The 22,736-nt window shown below is 44.3% G+C and overlaps 4 protein-coding genes and 1 non-coding gene across 7 annotated transcripts; 2 read left to right on the top strand and 3 right to left on the bottom strand.

Moving 5' to 3' along the window:
- Positions 1 to 371: 371 nt before the first annotated feature.
- On the bottom strand, positions 372 to 2,551 carry prkrip1 (PRKR interacting protein 1). Its single transcript, XM_084954353.1, has 2 exons — positions 2,453 to 2,551; positions 372 to 2,296 (listed from the first exon to the last, which is right to left on the bottom strand). The coding sequence occupies exon 2, from the start codon at positions 2,224 to 2,226 to the stop codon at positions 1,645 to 1,647; it is 582 nt and encodes a 193-aa protein (XP_084810479.1). The 5' UTR covers positions 2,227 to 2,296; positions 2,453 to 2,551; the 3' UTR covers positions 372 to 1,644.
- LOC146371375 (small Cajal body-specific RNA 13) lies at positions 859 to 1,134 on the bottom strand. Its single transcript, XR_014802833.1, has one exon.
- Positions 2,551 to 5,397, top strand: glrx5 (glutaredoxin 5 homolog (S. cerevisiae)). Its single transcript, XM_084954354.1, has 2 exons — positions 2,551 to 2,958; positions 4,050 to 5,397. Exons 1-2 carry the CDS (start codon positions 2,661 to 2,663, stop codon positions 4,220 to 4,222), a joined length of 471 nt encoding a protein of 156 aa, XP_084810480.1. The 5' UTR covers positions 2,551 to 2,660; the 3' UTR covers positions 4,223 to 5,397.
- A 1,997-nt stretch (positions 5,398 to 7,394) lies between these two features.
- ints9 (integrator complex subunit 9) lies at positions 7,395 to 14,941 on the bottom strand. Its single transcript, XM_084954347.1, has 17 exons — positions 14,805 to 14,941; positions 14,374 to 14,501; positions 14,229 to 14,289; positions 14,042 to 14,104; positions 13,583 to 13,722; positions 13,352 to 13,438; positions 13,032 to 13,152; positions 12,803 to 12,937; positions 12,205 to 12,316; positions 11,898 to 12,078; positions 11,569 to 11,629; positions 9,218 to 9,389; positions 8,998 to 9,122; positions 8,360 to 8,527; positions 8,056 to 8,154; positions 7,838 to 7,975; positions 7,395 to 7,753 (listed from the first exon to the last, which is right to left on the bottom strand). The coding sequence occupies exons 1-17, from the start codon at positions 14,811 to 14,813 to the stop codon at positions 7,580 to 7,582; spliced, it is 1,974 nt and encodes a 657-aa protein (XP_084810473.1). The 5' UTR covers positions 14,814 to 14,941; the 3' UTR covers positions 7,395 to 7,579.
- pla2g7 (phospholipase A2, group VII (platelet-activating factor acetylhydrolase, plasma)) lies at positions 14,083 to 22,647 on the top strand. 3 transcript variants are annotated; one of them, XM_084954351.1, is made up of 11 exons: positions 14,083 to 14,173; positions 16,006 to 16,133; positions 16,342 to 16,492; positions 16,756 to 16,849; positions 16,950 to 17,018; positions 18,131 to 18,302; positions 18,909 to 19,022; positions 20,907 to 20,998; positions 21,205 to 21,375; positions 21,473 to 21,621; positions 21,849 to 22,647. In XM_084954351.1, the coding sequence occupies exons 2-11, from the start codon at positions 16,038 to 16,040 to the stop codon at positions 21,947 to 21,949; spliced, it is 1,209 nt and encodes a 402-aa protein (XP_084810477.1). In that variant the 5' UTR covers positions 14,083 to 14,173; positions 16,006 to 16,037; the 3' UTR covers positions 21,950 to 22,647. The 3 variants fall into 3 exon arrangements, with proteins under 3 accessions (XP_084810477.1, XP_084810475.1, XP_084810476.1); XM_084954349.1 differs by lacking the exon at positions 14,083 to 14,173 and adding an exon at positions 15,175 to 15,663; XM_084954350.1 differs by lacking the exon at positions 14,083 to 14,173 and adding an exon at positions 15,184 to 15,506.
- Positions 22,648 to 22,736: the final 89 nt, after the last annotated feature.

Below are 22,736 nucleotides of genomic sequence, written 5' to 3'. Positions count from 1 at the left end.
TTTCTCAAGTTGAATCTTTTGTTAAATAATAAGCAGCTAGTTTGAAAACTCACCTGAATGAACAACAGCTGTGAAAAAAAACAAATGTCAAAAAATTGTAACTGATCTTCATCAGGTATTAAAATAAATCATAAATAAAAATATCCAGTAATATATTAAAGATACACTCCTAAGACCTAAATGTGTTTCACTACAGCTAACAGAAAGCCAAGTGTACATCAAACATCCTTTTTCTGTTCTTTCTGACAGGATGAATTTTTGAAGAGATACTTAAAATCATAAAGCACGTGCATATTAACAGCTCTTTCAATGAAACACTTTTTATATTTTGTGAATCTATGTAAACATTTTTTAATGACTTTCAGACCATAAAAAGACCAAAAACACATTTTATTTAAGTCCCATTGGCCCATTTTGTTAAATAAAAGAAAAGGTTTAAAACAAAGAAGGAAGAGAGCAAATTTTGTTTTAAAACATGTTCAGGTATCACATTTAAAGGAAATCATTTGAATTTAATATGATTAGAAGAAATTTGCATTTTTTTTTAATTCAACAGGGAACATGTGATACTGAGCACAAGTAAAAGTATAACATACATTTCTAACATTAATCTGCAGCATCGGTCAAGGATTCAGGTTGAAGGAATGACAACATTTTCTAACTAAATAAATCTAAATGAAGAAACCCAAAACCTGATTGAAAGGAGTGACTCGCTTCCAGCTCTATTCTTATTTGTATTAAAGGAGCAAACTAACAAGTAGGCACAGGCAAACTATTACACTGAAGCAAACAAACGTTCTGAGTGTTTTTAATAGTTGAAACTAAACAGCAGCGGCAATTATTCACTCTCAAAGGCTTCAGTGTGACAGCTGAACAGTGTCTGACAGGAAGAGCTTCCCCTGTTTCAGACAATATCTGGCTGCCAGGTTTTACTCTACCTGCCTCAAGAAAGGTGACGGCTACCGAGGGAGGTCGTCACCACCGTGGAAGGCAGGGGTCTGTGCAAAGAACATCGCACGTGACACTCCTGAGCCTCCAGGAGCCACGCCTTTTCATTCTTTGAGTTGCTTTCTGCAGCCTTGTTGTACCCACAGGCAACAGGCTGGGCCAGGGGCAGCTTCACAAGGCTGCACAGGAGGAGAACATCGAAGGATCAATCACATGTCTAAGTATCATCTTGGCTGTAGGGTTTCATTGTGAGCAACTTGCACAACACCCGGGTGTTTTTATTATTCAGTTTTATTTCAAAACATTTAGCACATTGAAATATAGATTATTTCCAAATACTGTTAAAATTCCTAACTTAAAAGCAAAGCTGGATTTCCCTGCAGATAAGCCTGAATCATACTGCAATATAACAACGACAAAGGCTTCCACGTGTGATCCTGGAACACGTAATGAATAACTACACTGAACAAGTTCTCTTTCAAACATCGTTCCCTCGGCGGATTCTCCTGCCCGCTAAACGAGGCAGTCCAAGTGTCTCTGCTAATGAGCGACAAATGTTTTCAATCCTTGCAGCAGGTCAGGCCCACCTTCCTGTTTGCAGGGCTCACCACAGGGTCCAAATCATCTCTTCTATTTTCAAAGGCTTTAAGTATCGCTGGTGTGTCCAACTGCGAGGAGTTTCCACGTTTCACGGGTTCATTTCTTCCCCATGATGAAGCTGGGCGCTTCTGCGTCATCCTCAGCTTCTCTTTCGCCTTCCTCATCTTCATCCTTGCTTTCGTCCTCCTCCTCGCTCTCGGAGCTCTTGTCGTCTCCCTCCTTCTTGCTTTTAGTTTCAAGTTTAGCTTTCTTCGCCAGGAGCTTCTTCTGCTTCATCTTCTCTCGCTTCTTCCGCCGCTTCGCTGTCCTCTCTTCGGCGGCCTCTTTGTTCCGCTCCAGTTTTTCCAGGTACTCCTCGTCCTTAGTTTGCTTCTCTGATATCTTGTCCAGAAAGTCCTGTCTCTGGTACTCTCTGCGGCGAAGGTGGCGATAAACGTGGAACTCTCCGCTGCCTGCACCCGCGCTGGAGCCCATCACGTCCCGGACGAACTCCGGCGGAGCTCGCGGGTTCCATTCTTTGGGTCGGTCCGGGATCGGAGCGAGCTTATCTGGGTTTCGCATCAACTTCTCCAGTTTCAGACGCTGTTCCTCCGCCGGTGTTTTGGCGATAATGAGAGGCTGAGCCTCTTTCCCTCCAGATTTCCCCGGTTTGTTATTCTTCTGTGTGGGCGCCGCCATCTTTCAAACAGTTACCCTCTTCTTCCTGTGAATGTAAAATGCTCCGGAAGTCCTTATCTGCTTCTGTGACCTGAAAAAATTTTTTTTTATTATAATGTTTTATTTTATCAAAGAAAACATGCCATATGCATATACATGCCATGTGAATGCCATGTTATTCTTATTTTTGTTGTAACATTGTTACTATTATATTTTCTAAGTTGCATAATAACTTTAAACGTCTTACGTTCGCCGGCGTTGAATGACGTGTGACGCCACCATTAGCAAATCAGACTGGGCGAAGACTGGGCGAAGCTGTCCAATCACCGTTCACGTAAACGCCCCTCATCGTAACAGTGAGGCGACAGTATTTTGACTGGCTGTTTTTACTCCGACTCTGGCCCGTCTGTAGGACTTTTCTTCTCCTCTTCTAACGAGATAATTGAACACAAACCATGAACAATTTATTCCGATCCGCTGCTCGGTGTCTCCGCTCGGGTCCGGCTGTCTACGTGCCCAGACAACCCGACGGCCGCTCGCAGTGGGCCTCAGTCCGGCTCCTGTGTTCGGCGGCGGATCTCCAGAAAGACCTCGGTGAGATGGTGAAGAAGGACAAAGTGGTGGTGTTTATGAAAGGCACGCCGGCGCAGCCCATGTGCGGCTTCAGTAACGCTGTGGTTCAGATCCTCCGGATGCACGGCGTGGACAACTACGCTGCGTACAACGTGTTGGAGGACCAGGACCTCAGACAAGGTCAGTAACCCGGAGTCGGCCTGACAGCAACAGGTTGTCACCTCTCAGGTGAACGTGTACCGTTTTGGTTACTTCGTCACCGGCAGAAAAAGCGTCACATGCTGGGTGCAGCTCATTTAAACATCCTTGAAGTGTCGGGTCCCCTCAGAGTCGTGTGTGAACTACTTAACCTGATTGTTACCTCATTCAAAGCAGCATTCGGTTAGGATCGCTGTCAACGGCACTCTATGGCCAGTTTTTATCAGTGTTGTGCAGCAGCACCAAAGGGTGGAGTGAGCCGGACGTTAGGCTCTGTCAGGACTGACTCGATCCCCATTGTTCCGATAATGACACGAGACATGTCGGAAAGCAGGGAAGCGTCCTCACAGATGACATCAGCAATATGTGCTCCTGTTGTCCTGTCTAAGTGTGTCTTTAACCACACGTTTAGAGTAAAATACCTGATAATGGCCAATTGGATCAATTTACATATTGTTATATAGTCCTGAATGTTGTATTTTACAGCCACATCTGGACACTAACAAACATATAAAACTGATATTAAAGGGCTTAAAAGAGCAGGGGGGGGGTTAAGAGAAGAGGCTCTTCCAGTGTGTTTTCTCCTGGCTTCCTCCCCTCACCCCCCCAACCACTCACAGATGGCCCCTCACTGAACCTGGTTCTGCCTTCCTGTTAAAAGGGAGTTCATCTTTCCCTCTTCCATCTATGGTTTGCTCATAATTGTCGTCTGATTGTTGGGATTTTTCTCTCCATTATTGTAGGGTCTTTACTTTACAGTATAAAGTGCCTCGAGGCCACTGTTGTTGCACTAAATGAATAAATCTGAATTGGGTTGGAGACACTTTGCTGTGAGTGTGTGTGTGGAGATTTGTGCTTTTGCTACAGTTTCAGTGGGTAGAAAAAAAGCCCCACCCCTCAGATTTTCCCCCTCAGATTTTCCTTAAAAAAGGCTAATGCCTCATTAGCCTTTTTTAAGGAAAATCTGAGAGGTGGGGCTTTTTTTCTAACCAAACTGCTACGCCTAATTTTAAAACCCACGAGGTGTTCAGAGAAACAGGACTGGTAGTATTAACGCCGTCTGCCTTCCACAGGAGTCAAAGACTTCTCCAACTGGCCCACCATCCCTCAGGTGTACTTCAATGGCGAGTTTGTGGGAGGCTGCGACATCTTTCTGCAGATGCACCAGAACGGAGACCTGGTGGAGGAGCTGAAGAAGCTGGGCATCCGCTCTGCAGTGTTGGACGCAGAGAAAGAATCCAAGTAATGGACGGGTATAAGCGTGAAGCGGCTGACTCATCCAAAGGCGCATTTATCAGGTTGAACCCCTCCCCACTGCCGCCGCCACCACCTTCCACCACACAAACACACACACTCAGTCCCCGAACTAAAAGAAGTGAAAAACACAGGCCACAGAGTGCACAGCGTGATAAATAGACTTGGGTATTGTACATTCGGTATTACAGCTTTGTTTTTTCCAGCACAGCTGAGGGCAAAATGGCACCATGGGAGTGATGAGAGCGAACCCCAAAAAGCAAAAGCTGTGGGGAAAGCTCCACAGAGCTGAACGATAACATCGTTACAATAACTCTTTCCATCCTGTTGTAATAAAAAGCTTTAATACTTCTGCACCTCCAAGAAGAACTGACATCACCCCCTCACTCCCACCTCAAACTGCCAGCTGACTGCCACAGAGCCGGGTGTGATCGCCGTGTTTAAGCTGCCACCTGAGCGCTCGCTGCGCTCTCACCTGGTTACATCAGTCCTCTGCGATCTTCCCCTCGCCGCTGTCCTCCACGCTCAGTTTAAGACCAGATGAGCTTTAGACTTGCCTAACTGTGCCACGCCTAAGTTAAGGTCATTATTCATGCTGCCTGGGCCTCATCGGCTAATGATGTCATCACGCTCTTAAATGCACTGCCTGTAGTTTCAGGAAACAAGAACAAAGAGGGGACAACGTGGCTTCGTGCTGGTATGAATATCTTCTCTTTAATGAAGCCACTGATAATTTAGCAGTTTTTTAGTGGCCGTAGCTGCAGAATCGATCACTGGACAGTCCCCCGTTTGTTCTTCCTGCCTGGAACCACGTGGAAACTGTCAATGTCAGGATCCGCTGAAACGGACCTTATGTCCTTTTATTCTTTTTCTTTTTTAAAACCACCCTGAAGGTGACAGATTACTGCACACGTGTACCAGCCGAAGCAGTTAATGTTGCATCTGTCTGTATTTCACTCTAAAGGTGAAGAGTGTTGTTTTAGTTGTTGTTTTTCTTTTTCCAGAGCACCTCACATTTATCAGTCCTAGATGATCCTCCTGCTGCACACAGTTGTATTATCAAAGCAACACGTAGTACACTGTAAGATATTGTAGAGCTTATTATGAGATGTACTTCTGATGCATTTGTAATCAATTCTGCACTGATTAAATATTTTGTGACACAAATGAGTTGTCGGGGTCGTGCCTCATGCATGTCGGTCTTTTGTAAGCGGGGTTACTCGCAGTAGTTTTTACTGTGAGCTGGGCCAGACTTGCAGTAATGTGCAGACGTCATGAGCCACATCATTTCCTTGGGTTTTACGAAGAATTTGAGAAATGGGTGCTTTTAGTTTTTTGATTATTTTTTTAAAAACATTTTTAAATGCACTAGAATACAGTTTATAAGACAAAAACGGACTTTGTACAAGTTTGAACCAGCTGGAATATTTGTTGTGACCGTCTTTACTTTTCAGCTTTCTTCTCATTTCTCTAAGTATCCTCCAAAAATAGTTCTCCAGGCTTCTTGAAGAACATTCAAAGATCTTTTTGGATCTTGGCTTTCTCTGTCAGGATCATCCCACATTGCTTCAATGATGTTGAGGTCGGGGCTCTGGGGAGGCCAGTCCGTGACTGCTGGTGTGTGTTTTTCTGTGCAGGTGTGTTTCCCAGCTCCTGTGTCAGCTTCATACAGTTAGTTTTTCTAATTCTTGCGAACATGACTCAGATACCGTTCATCTGCTATAAATGCGTTTTATAGGTCAGAAACTTCTTTTGTCTAACTTCGTCACATTTTTTAAGAATTCATTGCACAACATGCTGACGTAAATCAAATATAACATTTTGGCTCGACGTGTGAAGGAAAAGTGAATTAAAAAGGTGCTACACATGAACCTTTTCAGTATCTGAATCTGGCTTCAGGAATTTCTGACAGGACTCTTCATCACTGTGAGATTGGGAAAAGTTACACGCAAATGTTAAAAGGCAAAACTTTGACACGGTGTCTCAATAAATGCACATCAAGCTGAAAAACTGTGTCTGAGTCCAGGGAGTCCAGGTCAAATTCAAATGCCAAACACACTCACTATAAAACATCTGGAGTCTATGTAGTTGGAAGAATATCACAGAATCTGGTTCTGAGATACGAAGCTGCTGTCAAAGTGCCTTAAACTGGTATTCTTCATAGTGGTCAGCAGGGGGCGACTCCTCCCGCTGGAAAATGTGCAACTGTGTTTAAGAACTGGAGGAAATGGTTGTTTGTTTCCTCACCAGAGAAACGGAGCATTTCTAGAAGTGAGAGCGTGTGTGTGTGTGTGTGTGTGTGTGTGTGTGTGGAAACACCGTCAGCAAACCACTGTGAACACTGACAGAGGCCCTGGTGTGTTCAGGGAGCCCAGCTTAAATATTCCGCCATCATTCCTGTTGATCATGTTTACTGTGCATTTCCTCTTGTGTCATGTCAGCGTGTGCCGGGAAAACACACCTGCTGTTACTCAGTGTCAGGAAGGAACACTTCTGTGGAATGTAAGTAAAGCGTTTTTCCTCATTTTATCCTGTGCAAATGTAACCAGTTCATAAATGACATATTGTTATAATTACACAAAATGTGTTCTAGACCCCAAACCGTTCCTGTTATACCTGATTTTTAGGACCTTCAAGCCTGTAGTTATGTTCATTATCAGTTGGAGCCCCTCCTCACTGTTCTTCTGTGGTGCAACCCTATAAACAGTGCACCCCTTTGGCCTCTCCCCTTCTCTACAATTCCCCTGTGGGGGAGGTCGGTGTCTTTCCCAACACTGCAACACACAATGTATATTTAGCCACCCTGATATTTCTGATTGTGTGTCTTTAGTTCAGTCATTGTGTCTGTCTTTGCTAGAAGCTGTAAATGTGTAGTACGTGTGTGTCACATGTGTTATAGGCACAGTTAATGCTAGCATGAACAGATCATTCTTGCTAGCTTGGGAGTTGTGGTGGGTGGAGCTGAGCCTCTTCCCTACTGTTTGCATTTGGTTGTAGGAGATGGAGCGAGCATTTAATGACTTGGAGGTCTTTGTTTCTTTTACCCTTCATTGTCAGACACGACGCAGGAACACACCGGCTACACAAAGCCCGCGCTCGTGAGCAAAGTCTCAGCTTTCACTATTAAAGCTTTCCTAAGACTAAGTGATGAACGACAGTCACTGTACGATTCTGGAATCTTTTAAATACAAAATAATACATCTGTGAGTTTTATAAAATAAACCCAAACAATGCTGTACAGTGAAACGACTGTAAATATGGCCGTTGAGCATCCACACCTTCCCTTCCGCTTCTATCCGTAATCCAGTGACGCAGAAACACGGTTAAAAACTAACAGCCAGGATTCAGCTCAGAGCTTCTGCAGGAAGCGCAGCACCAGGTCCCTGAGCGTGGTCCTCAGTGGCTCACTGTCGCAGACGATATGCGTCCCGTCCTCCTCCAGCTGAATGAGCGTGTCCTCCGCCTGCAGGTGCAGGATGTGCCCGTCTGCAGTTTCCTCCACTTTAACTTCTGTGATCCCGTGCTGCAAATGAGCACATAACAAGTTAACATTAAGTTAGTGCTACTATCACAGCACACTGATAGCCCTCTCGCTCACATTTCCCACCTTCTGCAAAGTGGCCAGAAAAGCCTCCAGGGCCACAGCTCCACTCAGCATGGGTTTAGGGGCCAACGCTACGGGGGGCTCCTCAATCACACGCTTCCTCTTCTTGCTGGGGGGCATGGGAGGGGGTTTGGGCACCGACTGGGAACAAATGAAAGAAAAATGCAGCTGAGCTCTGATCAGCTGATTCTCTAAGGGAAGTGCAAGCATTCTGGGCTCACCTGTAACGTGTGCTTGTTGTCCTTTGAGTGCAGCAACGCAGACACGGTCGCCACAGAGACGCCGGGTTTGATCTCACCAGGGACCAGGGAGTTGGCCAGCTAGGAAGAGAAAAATACGACTCTTAGCAATTAAAACCGTCCGCCTGCTTTCTGACAGCGAGAGGATTTCTCAATAAAAACAGCTGATCAAACGCCACGTTGCCATAGTGATCAGAGAATTCACCATCTGTTTCTGAAACAACAGATACTCTGTGGCCGGAAACTCTGAGGAGTTCTTTTGACTTCCTTCTCTTCGGGGCCTCACCTCAGGCAGGATGTAGATGCGTTCGTAGCGGCGTCTGAAGGGCAGGTTGAGAACAGAGCAGCGTCTGTAGGGCATAGGAGGAGGCTGCAGCTCCAACATCAGGTCGGAGCGGTGGGACTGGGTCAGAGGAGGCTGGGTGTACTGCTCGGGACACACCACGTGGAGAGGCTGCAGGAAGAAGACACGGCTGTAGCTTTTACACACAGAGTACAAATGTGAGCGGCTGAAGCTGGCTTTGTTAACATTTAAATTAAGGCTACAGCTAAATGAGAACTAGTGCTGCGAATGGGCCATCCTGGAACTACAGGGATGCTTCAATGAAATCCCTCAAATCTTAAGCAAGACCCACTGCTTCCCTGAGCTCTGCCCTGAACGCTCACATTGTTCTGCCATTTTATTTGTATATTGCCTGTTAACCTGGAAATCTGCTTTCCATTCTCCCGTTTCACCCACAGCGCTCTCACAGACTCAGTCATTATGGCACAGCACAGTTCTAGCATCCCATGACGCAGCCTTTCTGGAGCAATCTGGAATATTTTGCGGTCGCTTTCCCTCCTCATCGTAGAATCATTGTTCCTTAGTCTCTGCTCTATTTCTGTGTATTTCTCTCATAATCAGATCAGGTGCTAACAGCATACCTGGACTTCCTTGAGCAGCTTTGATACTTGGTGGAAGTTGAGCCGTGTGTCAATGGGACAGTAAACGCACTTCATGGCTAACGGCTGGTACGGAGCCAGGGCGTCCAGGTAGGAGAAGTCCGGCTCTGCGAGTGAGAAAGATCAGGCACTCAGGACATTACCAGCTCAGGCTTTCCTTGTTTTAGTCACGTCTGAGAGATGTAACGATAGCTGTAATTACCAGTAAAGATGATAGTGTTAAGGCTGGATTTGCCCCAGAGCTCCATGAAGTGAACGACGTCCCCGAAGCGCAGAGAGGGGTGACCGGTGAAAACCACGCAGGGCTGACGGAACTCGCTGCTGAAGTCTCCGTGAATGCTGGGGTAGTGCTTCAGCTTGTTGGTTTGGATGAGCTGAAACATCAGCAGCACATTTAAGCACCAGTTTATCAACGTGACCTCGTCACCAGCTCCACAGGTGTGCTTGTGTTTTCATCCTGGTATCTTTGTATCAGTTGCCTCTGCTTTTTAAAACGTGTGTTAGAGGTATGATGCGCTCCAGGCAAAAGCACATCTCACTCACATTTGATGCAACTCATGGCTACATGTCATCTGTTATTAATGACTTGTGACAGCACTGCAAATACCACGGCGGTGGTTAAAAAGGCCCAGCAGCGTCTCCACTTTCTGAGAGTGCTCAGGAGGAACAACCTGGAGGAGAGGCTGCTGGTGACATTTTACAGAGCCACCATAGAGAGCATCCTAACGTACGGCATAACATCATGGTATGCAGGGTGCTCAGCTGCGGACAGGAAAGTACTGCAGAGGGTCATCAACACAGCCCAGAAGATCACTGGCTGCTCTCTGCCCAGCCTGGAGGTCACTGCAAACTCTCGGTACCTCAGCAGAGCTGGCAATATCATCAAGGACTACTCTCACCCCAGCAATCAACTGTTTGAACTATTACCGTCAGGCCGACGGTACAGGTCACATAAAACCAGGACAAACAGATTCAGGGATAGCTTCTTTCCCAGAGCTATCACCGTAGTAAATAAGCACAAAAACAATTGAACCTATTCCATACCGTCACTGTCATTATATTATGCTGCTACTCATACTGTCATTATATTAATGCTGCTATCCTATATATATTGTACATACTACTGTTTGAGTAATACGATTGTTTTTTTTTTTGTACTTTTTATATTTTACATTTGTATTTATTATTGAAACTTGCACCAAGGGAGTGGCACTCCAATTTCGTTGTACTCTGTACAATGACAAAGGCTATTCTATTCTATTCTATTCACTGGCCTGTTCGAACACATACTATTTGCCTAATGCTTTCCAATTCAAAGAACCGTTTTCTCCAACCAAACATGAATTTGCATAAAATATAAATACTTTCTCGGAGATGAAATGCTGGTTTGGTAGCGAGGCTCCAAATGCTCAACCAGACCGCCAACAGGTCTCGCACGCCACAGCCGCTCCATCACGTGACGCACACGGCTCCGACGTGCTGAGGTTATGAGCTGAGTTACGCCGTGTCGCAAGTTTTGTGAAGTGCTTTTGTGATATTTAATTTAATTTAATTTAAATAACAAATGTAATTTAGGTCAGTATCAGACCGATACCGATATGTAACATCGGATCGGTCCATCCCTAACTTTAACTTTCTCCCCCATAATGACGACATTTGATGACCTCCACTGGGACCTCAAGTTAAAAACCTAAAAAGAGTAGGTTCCCTATAATATAATGATTATTTTCAGTATAAAAGGAGAAGTGCGCTGCCAGTAGGGCAGGGCAATATGGCCAAAAATATTTATCACGATATATATTTGAAAATGTGTGCTAACAATATAACTGATGATAGAATTAACGCGAGACAAAATACTTTATTAGTGCAAAAAAAACATCAATGTATTTTCACTTAAACAAGCAGCTGTTTTTTATGTGCATTAAAGTTATATAAAAATGTAACAGTGCAAATGCAAAGTCCTCGCTGAGTTTAACCAAAAGGCGTTTCCAGTGGAAACTGGCCGACACATCCTCAGCATAACCACGTATAACATCCACACAACTTAAAAAGAGGTTAAACGTTATATGTTGAAGCACAGTACGTATCACTCCGCGAGGCTCCGCCTACGACAGCTGTAACGCTCCGACAATCCATCAAGCGGTGCGGCTTCGTAGCTCAGCAAAGTCGTACTGAAACATTTTTGACGAGCGCCGTGTACATAAAATCGGTTCAGTAATAACGACGGCCCGCTAGCATGCTCTACGAAAAACAGTGCTTTGTTGTGTATCTGACGGAGGAAAGCTAAACCAGTTCCACCACTGAAGCTGCAGCATTTTTACAAACCAGTTCAGGTTCATCTGTTTCATTCAACGATCTGCTGTCGCCCTCCTCATTCTCCGTCGCCGCCATGCTTTTCCGCCATGTGCGTATGTAAACAAAGGCACTGCGCATGCGCGTTTTACCCATATTCTATCGCCATATTTATTTTCTTATCGTTGCCTAACATTATACTGGTGTTACCGTGAGCGGTATGATATGGCCCAGGCCTAACTGCCAGTGTTCTTGACTCACCTCTGCGTGTGGGAAAGGCGGCTCTGGGAGATAAACCTTTGTTTGCTTGTTGTGACAAAGCCTGAAATATTTGAGAAAAAGAAAAATCACGTGGAATATTCCACAGTCACACACGTTATCGTCTCTCTGCTGTTTGTTGCACTTCTATCAAGTAACAAAACATCGATACTGTGTTCCTAATTATCAGAGTGACTGCATCATGACTTTTTGTGGAAGACGTGGAAAAATGAGGACGAGCTAACCGAGCACATGCTGAAGAAAAACAGTAAAACCTAAAATCACAAACTTTCACGACAGAATCGAGAAGCTTTCGATAAACGGCCGCTCACCACTCGGCGAAGATCTGAGAGAACTCCAGCGAGCTGTTGGCTATGGGTGAGATGAAGTAGAAGGGCGTGGTCCCCAGGTTGGCGCTCTCTATGAACTGGTACAAACATTCGAGCAGGTCGTAGATCACTCCCGAGGAGTAGCACGGCACCAGCACATTTCCTCCTGCCCGGATGGTCATGGCTGCAGAACGCAGAAGAACAAGCACAGACAACATCATTCAAGTTCCACTTAAAAGATACAAGAATGACTTCAACGTTTGGTTCTTTTCACACGCCACAGAAATCTAAGCGCTACATTAAAACCCACCCAAGTTACTGCAGAATTCTCCCAGCATGCCGTCTGGGTTGGCAGTAGGCATCTGAGTGAGGCCTGTCAGAATGAGGACGTCACTATTCTTTAGGGAACTCTGGTCCATGGGCTGGGAGCAGAGAAGAAGAGAAACTGCAGAGTAGTTGTGATAGGACAGAACAGACTGGATTCAAACAATTACAGCGTGCACTGACGAACACTCGCCTAAACATTTAGCTTCCAAAAGAAACTCTGAGCACAGGAAAAAGGAAATCTGTGACTAAACAAATAACAGACTGCACTCTTTACACTCTAGATCGTGACGGTTTTGTCCTCAATCCCTTCAAACTTTAACTTTCTCCCCCATAAAGACGGCATTTGATGACCTCCGCTGGACCCTCAATGACAAGTTTTGACACCTTAGTAAAAATCAATAACGACGTGGTTTAGCTGCACGAGCAGAGACCACCCTCCCTGACTGCTGCACACGCATTTTGTCAGTTTGTTCTGTAAACAGCCCCGAAATATGACAGAAATCACTCAGCTCGGGAAAAAAGCTTCAAGGGTTGCGCCCAGTAGACTTTGAAATGGTGAAGCATTAAGCCTGCTGGCCTACCTGAGGATGTGTGGTGAGTAGAGATGAGCCAGACACATAGGACACCTTCTCATGGTGAGACTGGATGATCCAGTTGGAGCTCCCCAGCGAGTAGCCGGAGCTTAAAGGGGAGACTTGTACAGCTCCAAACAACTCCTGCAAGAAAAACAAACGAGAAAAAGGACGAGGAGAAGTCACCACTGCACGAATGTGAAATCTTAAATATCTCCTGGACAGAATCAATTCTCACCACTTTCTGTGAATAACCCACAAGCTGCACTTTGCTGAGTGCAGAGTTAACCTCCTGCATGCTGTAGCATCGCTTCCACATCCACACATCAACTGCATCCTTCAGCGGCCCCGGGAGCATCCTAATGCAATAACATAAGTATTCATGTGAACGGTGGAGTTACACCACCCTGTTAGTGGAGGTGTAACAAAACACCAGAAAAATTAGGTGAAGGTAAAATGAAACTTCAAAAATGACTAAAACAAAGCCAGTAACTGTATTTCATGTGTCAACTCAGACAAAACGCACACACACAGAATATTTTTACAAAACTAGACTACCTTTGTATCTCCTTGTTCTTCCAGGACGTGGCAGACTGGGCTTTAGGAACTCTCTCCATGAAGTTCACGAGCTCCTCCATCAGCAGCCTAAGGAAGGAAAGAGGAAGAACAAGCGTAAACGCAACCGAAGACGTGTGACCTGTATCTCATTTTACCAAATAAAATAATAATGATATCACAAAAATAATATAGAAATAGTAAGATGTGGTATTCATCCCCTGCATATGTCACCTGCCAATCTGCAGCGTGGGCTCCGTGGCGTACACTGTCCCGGTGAAGCCGGTGTGCTCTGTGATGTAAGGCAGGGCCATCATGCAGTGGTAGTTTGAGATTAGGATGACATCGATGGTGGACAGGTCCAACAGTTCTCTCTGTGGGTTATTCAGATTAAATAAATATCATTGTGGTACTTCAGGTATTTATTAAGATTTATGTTTTAGGGTCTACTGTGAAAGTAAAAGACGTGGTAATCACACTGTGCTGATCATAGTAACTGATTTCTCTGAGAGGATTCCCCTATTCTTATCAATTGTGGCAGGCCTATCAGGTTTCTTTTTCTTTCTTATTATTTGTTTAAAATAGGTCGATTTGCTGCAACTCTGATGCTTCACAGTGGCCCCTGTTTTGCAGAAAGACATTCTAGCACAAGCTATAACACTGATGCAGAGAGGAAGTATCAGGGATGTCTACCTCAGGGAGACAGAACTCTGGCTGTGCGTCAACAAACACCCTCCCTGCGCACTCCTTCAGCTCCTGCAAGCATAAGGCGAAACAGTTTTTTCCCCCACAGATAAATCGGCACATCTTCATAAAAAAATTGCAGTAAGTTGAAATACACGCCAAGTAACCTAAGAACATTACAAACAGCTTCTCGTGCCTTTTCCAAATTTATTGTTCCATCCTTAGAGACCCAACCAGGTAGCTTTGAAAGTCTTGGACTGAAAAAAAAGGATCATCATCATCATCATCAAGCAAAACATATCTGTTATCCACGAATGAATGAATTACTGTCAGTGACTCACCTGTGCACCAAAGGCAGGGGCAGGAAGTTGAGGACAGAGGTGGTGTCCAGTCCACAGTCCAACATGATAGTGGTGGACTTGAACTTGAGGACATTGCAGGGCAATGTAGGATGACCCGACAGACAGTACTGCAAGGAGGAAATGCACCGTTAAACCCACAGGTGTGTGTAGGTGTGTGTAGGAGTACAAAGATACAGATACAGTAAAACAGGATAAACACGGCACCAGGGGATTGTGTTTCCGTTTTTTCGTATGCATAGTTAAACACTTCACGCTGTACTGACTTGCTGTTCGCTGCTCACCTTTTCCACTTTATTCAACTGTACCAAAAAACGCTATTAGCTTCCAGCTAACAGTCACTTTTGGGTACGTATAAGTTAATCACGATTTCTACATTCGTTGTTCTCTTCACTGATCTGCTTTTTACTCACCAATTTCATCTTTAACACAAGGAGTTGCTGATAAAGGAGTTGAAAACAGTTAGCTTTGCTAACGCAGCATCGTTCTCCACTGCTTTTCTGCTCCCTCCTCGCTTTGTTTCCCGCTCGGCTGCCCTCTACTGCCCCCAACAGACGTGGAGTCACATCAAAAGTACAGACACTTTAAAAGTGCCATTTTCACTGAGAAGCCAGCGCTTATATGCAGCTGCTTTGGCAACAACACCTTGGCTCAAACGATATTAATGAAAATATTAATTAAAGGGTCGATGATTGTTGTAAACAAGTGATCCCAGAGCTGTCAGCGAGAGTCGCTGCGATAAACCAGAGCCGTATACAGAGCAGTTAACTCAATTTCATACGCCTGGTTGAGTTTATATTTAGAGCCACCAATGTCGTAATTACAGTAATGATAGAAGCATGATTGCCAACTGTTAAATAATATGATATGTAGGTCATTAAGGTTTCAGTTGGGGGACGCCATTAGGCCGGCAAAGGCAGGACTGCCACAGTGACTCAACACCGTTCATCCACTACTCTGGTTTAGCCCCCTCCTATGCTAGCAGCGGCTAGCTGACAAAAACATTAACCACTCCCAAAGTAGTACATTTATCCTGTGACTGCTCTGTCAGTCCACGGTGATATTGCGAAACTGATGCAGAAACAGCGGGCAGCGCTCGCACTTCTGTATCTCCGGTAGGCTTTTTGTTTTATTTAACGAGTGTTACCGGCAGCTAAAGTGGAGATCGAGAACGTTTGGATAGGTCGCTGTCGAAAGTGCTCTAGTCGATGTTTTCTTATGGAGGGTTTGTTCAGTTAGGAGTCAAGAGATTTAACGCGTGGGCGAGGACAGGTAGGAGTTAACACGCCACGTTTTGGGTTTTGTTTTAACTGACAGCACAAACACTTTGACCCGTTTAGTTAAATGTGCGATTGTGTGGGGCTCTGCGGTTAGATCAAGGGTAAACTTCGCGACTCGGTCTCATATACGGCTGGTTACAGTTACCACAGTGAAGAAGTTTTTGCCTTTCATTTGATACTAATAAACTATATAATGATACAGTCTGCATATACACAGTTGTTCATTGCAGTCAGTAGCTTCCGTGCAGAAATAATCCGATTTTTAGTCCTGTTATCTTTCCCTTTTATAGAGCAGCAGTATTGATGTACACGTGTGTGTGTTTCTATTTGCCAGACCACAGGAGGTCCGCGCTCAGTTTCTTCACCATGGGGAGCAGCTGCAGTAACCACCTCGGGATCCCTCCAGGCAACGGCCCAAACGCTGTGGGCTGCACGGACTTCATGATGGACCACACTGCAGAGGTACAAGCAAAAGAAAACCTTTGTTCATGTTGACATGTAACAGCTGAGGTCACATATTTGTATTTGACATTCTTGAGTGTGCTGCAGATGCTGGGCTGGGTACCCATGGCTATTATGGAAAGCAGGTATTTGGGCCAAACAGGCTGCTGACCTCACGGGAGCAAATGGCCTTCTGCTGAGTTGCTTGAACTGTCTGTCTCTCCAACAGGGCACCTTCTTCCGGCTGTACTATCCCTGTCAGGAGATGGAACGTGCAGGGAAGCCTGACTGGGTCCCATACAAGGAGTACTTTAATGGTTTGGCTGACTTCATGAAAATGAACAGGGCCCTCAGTGAAAGGATCTTCAACTACCTCTTTGGTGAATAAATTAGGAAAATCCAGTATTTCTAATGATTTCATGACAGAAAATTGACTGTTTTTTCTCAAGTCTTGTGTGCTTGTGCTTCCACCTCCATCCTGACAGTCCATTTCTCTGTGGTGTAAAAGTCAAATTTATTTGGTCAGGACAGCAATATTATATGACTTTAGTCACTAAAAAAATAGAAAGCTGGTTTCTTTCATTTTCTAATGTGGTTTAAAAAAATAGGCAAAGTGAATGTTCCTCATTTTTATCTATTTCAGGGTCCTTCAAGATCCCAGCCTATTTGGATGCTCCATTTAAATCGAATGAAAAATGTCCCGTGATCATCTTCTCCCACGGCTTGGGAGCCTTTAGGTACACACACAATGCATTTGTTTTTTTTATTTCATCAGTCCTGCAGCAATAACCCGTTACAAGTTCTGCTCACACTGTGGCTCCTGTGATTGTTTCTCAGGACCTTGTATTCAGCGATATGTGCAGAAATGGCCTCTCAGGGCTTCATCGTGGCATCAGTGGAACACAGGTAATTTTCCAATTTAGTTCATACGTCATTTTCATTCCATTAAGCGCCAACTGTTCTATAGCAGGGTTGTCAAACATAGGGCTCAGGGGCCAGAATCGGCCAGGCAGAGACTCCAATCGGGCCCACTGGAAAGCGTGTGATGTTGTGTATGTGCGGTCGGCAAGGTCTGTCATCTCGGTTGTGGGCAACTGCAACTGACAAATAAAGGCTCTCTTCTCTCATCTCTATGGATTTGGAACTTTTAACTGTATTTAAATTTTTACAGACCATTGTGTCCATGCTACACCAGATAGTTACTAATAGATACAAAAAATTAAATGACAGAAAAGTTCCCATTTTTCGAGCATCTACTATAGATGTTTTTACTATAAAAAGAAATTCATTATTCTAAATGCATGACAGTGTGCACAATGAGCTAGCAACAGTGTTTCTCTTATTTTACACATGTAACATAAAACTAAGACAAACTGTTGCAATTGCACTTCTTTTCCTCATATGAAGATATCTCCGGGATTAATTGTGTGTTTCAACATCTTTACACTGACAGAAATTGGAGTTTCTGACCTTAAGTGGTCCCCACACTTAAGGTCAGAGTGGGTCGTATGTGGCCCACGATGTAAAATGAGTTTGAAATCTGTGTTCTTTGTCATCTTCATTTGGAGGAAATCGTAGCTGAACGTTTGTCCTCTGCTATTGTTTGCTTGGCTGTCTGTTTATGTGTGGAGTAGGAGTGGAAAGGGTGTGCAGACAATGGTATGAACCAGCTCATCACAATTCTTTTCAGTATGCAGACAAGGGGGACCATATGGAGATGAACATAATGGCCACAGCTGGCCTGTCACTTACGGTGATGGAAGTGTTATTTTGCTGAATTTTAGCAGCCGGCGACATGCTGACAAAGCCGCAGACAGAGCACACGGCTGCAGTGTGAGAGCAACAACATGAGAGTGACTTTGCTTCTTACAGAGAGAGGGCCATACGCTGCCTCAAACAGGATGTGTTCTCTGCATGTGTCTAAACCATAATTGTTCCAAGTAACATGAAGGAAGTAATATCTGTTCCCAGGGCTGGAACTACAGGTTATGGTTTTATTTTTTATTTTTCTCCCACAGAGACCAGTCGGCGTCAGCTACGTATTATTTTTGTGAGAAGCCAGAGTCAGAAAGGTCAAATGCAAGTTTGACAAAATCATCCGGTGCCACCCAACAGAACTTGGTAAAGGAGTGGATGTACTACAGGGCTCTGCAGCACGGAGAGAGCGAATTCCCCCTCAGAAACAAACAAGTATGTTGTCGCAGAGATTACCCACAGACTCCCTCTGTGGGTTTAAAATTCACAGTCTCTTGATTGCATACGATGTGAACTTCATACCCGCTTGCTCGCAGGCAGCTTGGCACTGATGTTAAAATCAAACCACATCCTCGTTTGTTCTAGCTGACATTCTTCTGTTTTCATCTGGGCACGTTACGTTAAACGGCAAGCATGTGGTCACATCCCATTTATCTTAAAGCTGAAAGGAATGAGGGACTGCAGATAGCAGTTGGCTTTTTAAATCTACGATTAAGGCGAGGGATATTTCTTTTCTTCTGTTCATCAGAGTAGCTTCGCAAAACTCACAGTTCAACACAATCCTGGTTTATCTTGTACTGGGTCCAAGTGCAGCAGCTCAGCTCCACTATAGCTTCCTGTCCCCTCCCTTTAAGAGCAGCTCCCTCTGATTGGCTGCCCACCATAAACAAAAGTTTAGGGAGACCGGGAGTATATAAATCCCATAGTAGGGGGAAAAAAGATGGTTTTGTTTGTCGTATCTGTACAGATGTCGTGAATGTAAAGGTAAATATTAATGGCACCTTAAAGAAACAGAATGAATTCATTTGTTTCATCTTTCAGGTGAAACAAAGAGCAGATGAATGCATTCTGGCTCTGGATAAACTCACTGAAATCAACTCAGGAATCTCAGTGCAGAATGTTCTGGAGACGCACTTTGACTGGTCAACGCTGAAGGTAAGCTTTTGGTTACCTCTGGCTGTGACATGCATGCAGGACAGCTGTCATGCATGCATGTCATGCAGTGTGTGGTAGCAAACACAATAATGGAAATGTGTCACAAGACGCAGAAAGTAGTTGTAACACGAGCATGGGGCAAGTTGGCAAGTGTCACAAGGCTCCAGGAAACGCAGTTTGTGTGCGTGTGTTAGAAGTCTCCTTGAAGTTTGATCAAAGCTAAAAGGCAACAGTTGTAGCCTTTTAGATTTACAGTGTTTAAAGCTAAAGCTGAACTCTTCTCACCTTCGAGGTGAACAGCTGATGCTGTTACCTGGGAGAGCAAAGTGTGCTGGTTACTGACACATGACAGAGTGGTACATACATTAAAGGGTTAACCTAGCAACCAGCCGTCGCCAACAAAGCGGTGCTCTGCGCGATCCTGTGTGGACCCCCGTCGTAGGAAGCAGACATTCCAGCCTCTGGTTACCTAGGCAACTTCCAATCTATTTATACTCCTGTCGTGTGTCAGTCAGGGGTATTCTTCACTGCTTCGATTGCTCAACTTGAAACTGAGAAAAGTTTAAAGAGTAGATCAGGAAGCAACGGCAAGGTTTTGACCAGAGACCACAGAGTGGTGCAACTTCAAGCTGGGCGAAGAAACCACTGACAAAGCGATGTAGGCTAACCCCAGCACTCAACTCTTCTAAGCTTTGAGGTGAAGTATTGCAAAGATGATGCTGATTGACATACGGGGCAGGTGCCAAGTATGTACAGCACGGAGTGTCTGCAACAAACATCAGCTCCAAAGCGATGAATGGTTGATGAGTGAACTGCTTCCTGTGTGCACATCCTTAACGTAGGGCATGCCCACTTCACAATTCCAGCACTTGTTCAATTTTTTAATAATTTCTTAGTTCACAAAAAGTCAACTTGTACATTTGGAACATCTGTTTCAGGGTTTGCTGCATCCTGCTGTGTGATGCTTAGAAGACCACCGAGTGTTTCTAGCAGTGTTGTATCTTTGTGGTTATTGCAACTTTCCCTAAAGTCTCGAGCTTCCAAAGTTCATTTACCAGCACATTTTTTTATATATAAGCTTGGCACCAAAAGTCTTATTTAGTTGACTGTTGACTTGATTGTAACAATGCTTCTTGGCAATAAGTCTTAGACCAGGCTTATTTATTTCCCCTTTAATGGTGCCACATTTTGCCACAAGTTTGAAAAAGTTGCCAAATCTTCTATTTGGTGTCATTTATTGAACTCTGAAGACATAAGAGTCATAACAACAGCATGTGGAAGAACCATACACGGCCACAACAGCATGGCACCTGCTCCTCGTGCTGGTCACGCAGTGCTGTGGTATAGCTTCCCATTCTTCAACCACTACTTTTGGTTTTGTTGGCTGACTTGTGAAAAACACTGTTAAACTGCCAATATGTCTTGTTTCTTCATACTTTGCTCATCCCATCCAACGCCACACAAGAGTCGACACAGAATAAGCTGTTTGGCATTGGCCCGCATACTCAACTCTGCTGCTCAACGCACAAATGCGTTTTCCTTACAAACGTGGCACCAAATATACTTTGCAGCTGTAGAAGATTATTGGCAAGAAGCATTGGTACAACAAAGAAGTATCAAACACAAAGTTCTTACTTTTTGTGCTGCCGTGTGTGTATAAACAATAAAATGACATCAACTAGTTTCAGATGACTTTTGAGAGTGCACTGAGGAAAACCCTGTGTTAGCCTCAGCTTATCTATCAGCTGCAGAGTCCAAAGTTCATGAAATGCTGTTTTGCATAAAGAACATCAGCAGACTTTAATCTGTGATGAGGAAAAATGTGAAACGCAGTGGAGTACAATTTCATTTGTGCTTAATTCTCTCTCATGTTCTTGGTAACAGAACTCCATGGACCTGTGCAGGATAGCAGTGATGGGCCATTCTTTTGGAGGAGCAACAGTCATAGAGGCTCTGTGTAAAGAGGTTAAATTCAAGTATGTTTTTATGGGATTTTTTGGTTTCCAGTCTTTTATCACTTCTTGTAACTGCACTCTTATTGTCCATAATGTCTGCAGGGCTAGAGCTGTGTGCATGAGGGCATTTCACTTTGCTTAGTATAAATTAGAAACGTGTGTTACAGGCAGCAGTAACAGACCCAGATTATTGAAAGTAAAAACCTGGCCTGCTATCGTACAAACAGGTGTGGAGTAGCGCTAGACTCCTGGATGACTCCTTTAGACGATGAGATCTTTCCTCGGGTGAAGCAGCCAATCTTTTTCATCAACTCAGAGAAGTTCCAGTGGGCGGGAAACATCAGCCGCATGAAGAAGCTCGACTCGGCCGTCATACAGAGGAAAATGATCACCATCAGGTACCACTACTGGTCTGCTGCACTTTCATTCAGAGACTTTGGGGGTAATTTGGGCTGATTTTGTGATGACGTCTCTTCTTCACCTGCATTCTTTCAGAGGTACAGTCCACCAGAGTTTCCCAGACTTCACCTTTCTCACAGGCAACTGGATTGGGAAGCTGATGAAACTCAAAGGAGAGATCGACCCAGAGCTCGCCATAGACCTGTGCAATAAAGCAACACTAGCGTTTCTGCAACGCCATCTCGGTAAGAGCTCCTGCTAGTCGTTCGTCAGATTTAATCATGTAATGCAGGAACACACTTCAGCTGTGGGCACATTAAAGCAGTTTTTATAGGATTAATAGTAAGATGTGTACAGCGGTATCAGCTGAGCTGTGAGGAGTTGGCTGTTGGTCTGCAGCAGAGATCGACTGAACTCTCTGCTGAAGTAATGCTCTGCTTATTCCCCTTTCCTCTGTGCAAAACTCTTGCAGGCCTGGAGAAGAACTTTAACCAGTGGGACCCTCTGATCAACGGAGAAGATGAAAACCTCATCCCAGGAACTAATGTCAACTTGCTCCAGTCCGCCATCTGAACCGGCTCTGTGCCTCTTATACTGTGGCCTCTCGCATTCGCCTTGTGCGCAGGAGTCAGTGCAATGGGTTTAAAATGTCAAGTCAGGCCTACTTGGCATTTTTTTAAGCACATTTTACAAACTGGAAATAATTTTTAAAGCAGTAATCAGATGGAAATCTAATCTCTACCTCATCAAAGGATGGATTTATTTTTTCTGGATGGATCAAGCACTCGGCGTAGTGTTTGTTTCAGGAGGCCTGAATGTTGCATACGAGCAGCTTGAAACTTTCTTCTCACTGTTGGTGACATCTTTACTATTAGCTGCAATTTCTTGAACAAATCTTTGTAATCAGTTTTTATCTTTTAGTGTAAATAAATCCAAATGTTTCTGTACCTCTTTGGACCTTTGAGCAAAGACAAGGTACTCTACGATTGCTGTGTGATTATGTAATGCGGCCTATGATGACAATCTTAAGTTATAGAATAGAAAAAGATGATTATAGAATTATGTGATAAAGATTATTAGACAAGCGAGCATGTAAAAGGCATCCAGTAACTTCAAGAACATCTTTCAATGAATATTGTAAACACTAAAAAGCTGCTTTATCCCATTGGCCATAAGCCACCGTACAGTTCTTTCCTTGGTCAGTGCTATGTAACTTTTATACACTTCATTTATACACAACAGAAATCCAATAAATCTGGTTTCTTTACAAATGTTTAGCACTCATTTTTTTAAAAACACTTCATTGATCAGTTTGTGGCAGTAAGGCTGTAAAATTCAGTCTTTAAAGGGAGTCCAAATT

The sequence above is a fragment of the Perissodus microlepis genome, chromosome 15, assembly GCF_051167445.1.
Source record: "Perissodus microlepis isolate ML-2025 ecotype Zambia chromosome 15, ASM5116744v1, whole genome shotgun sequence".
NCBI lineage: Eukaryota > Metazoa > Chordata > Actinopteri > Cichliformes > Cichlidae > Perissodus > Perissodus microlepis.
This window is presented reverse-complemented; position numbering and strand designations above follow the sequence as displayed.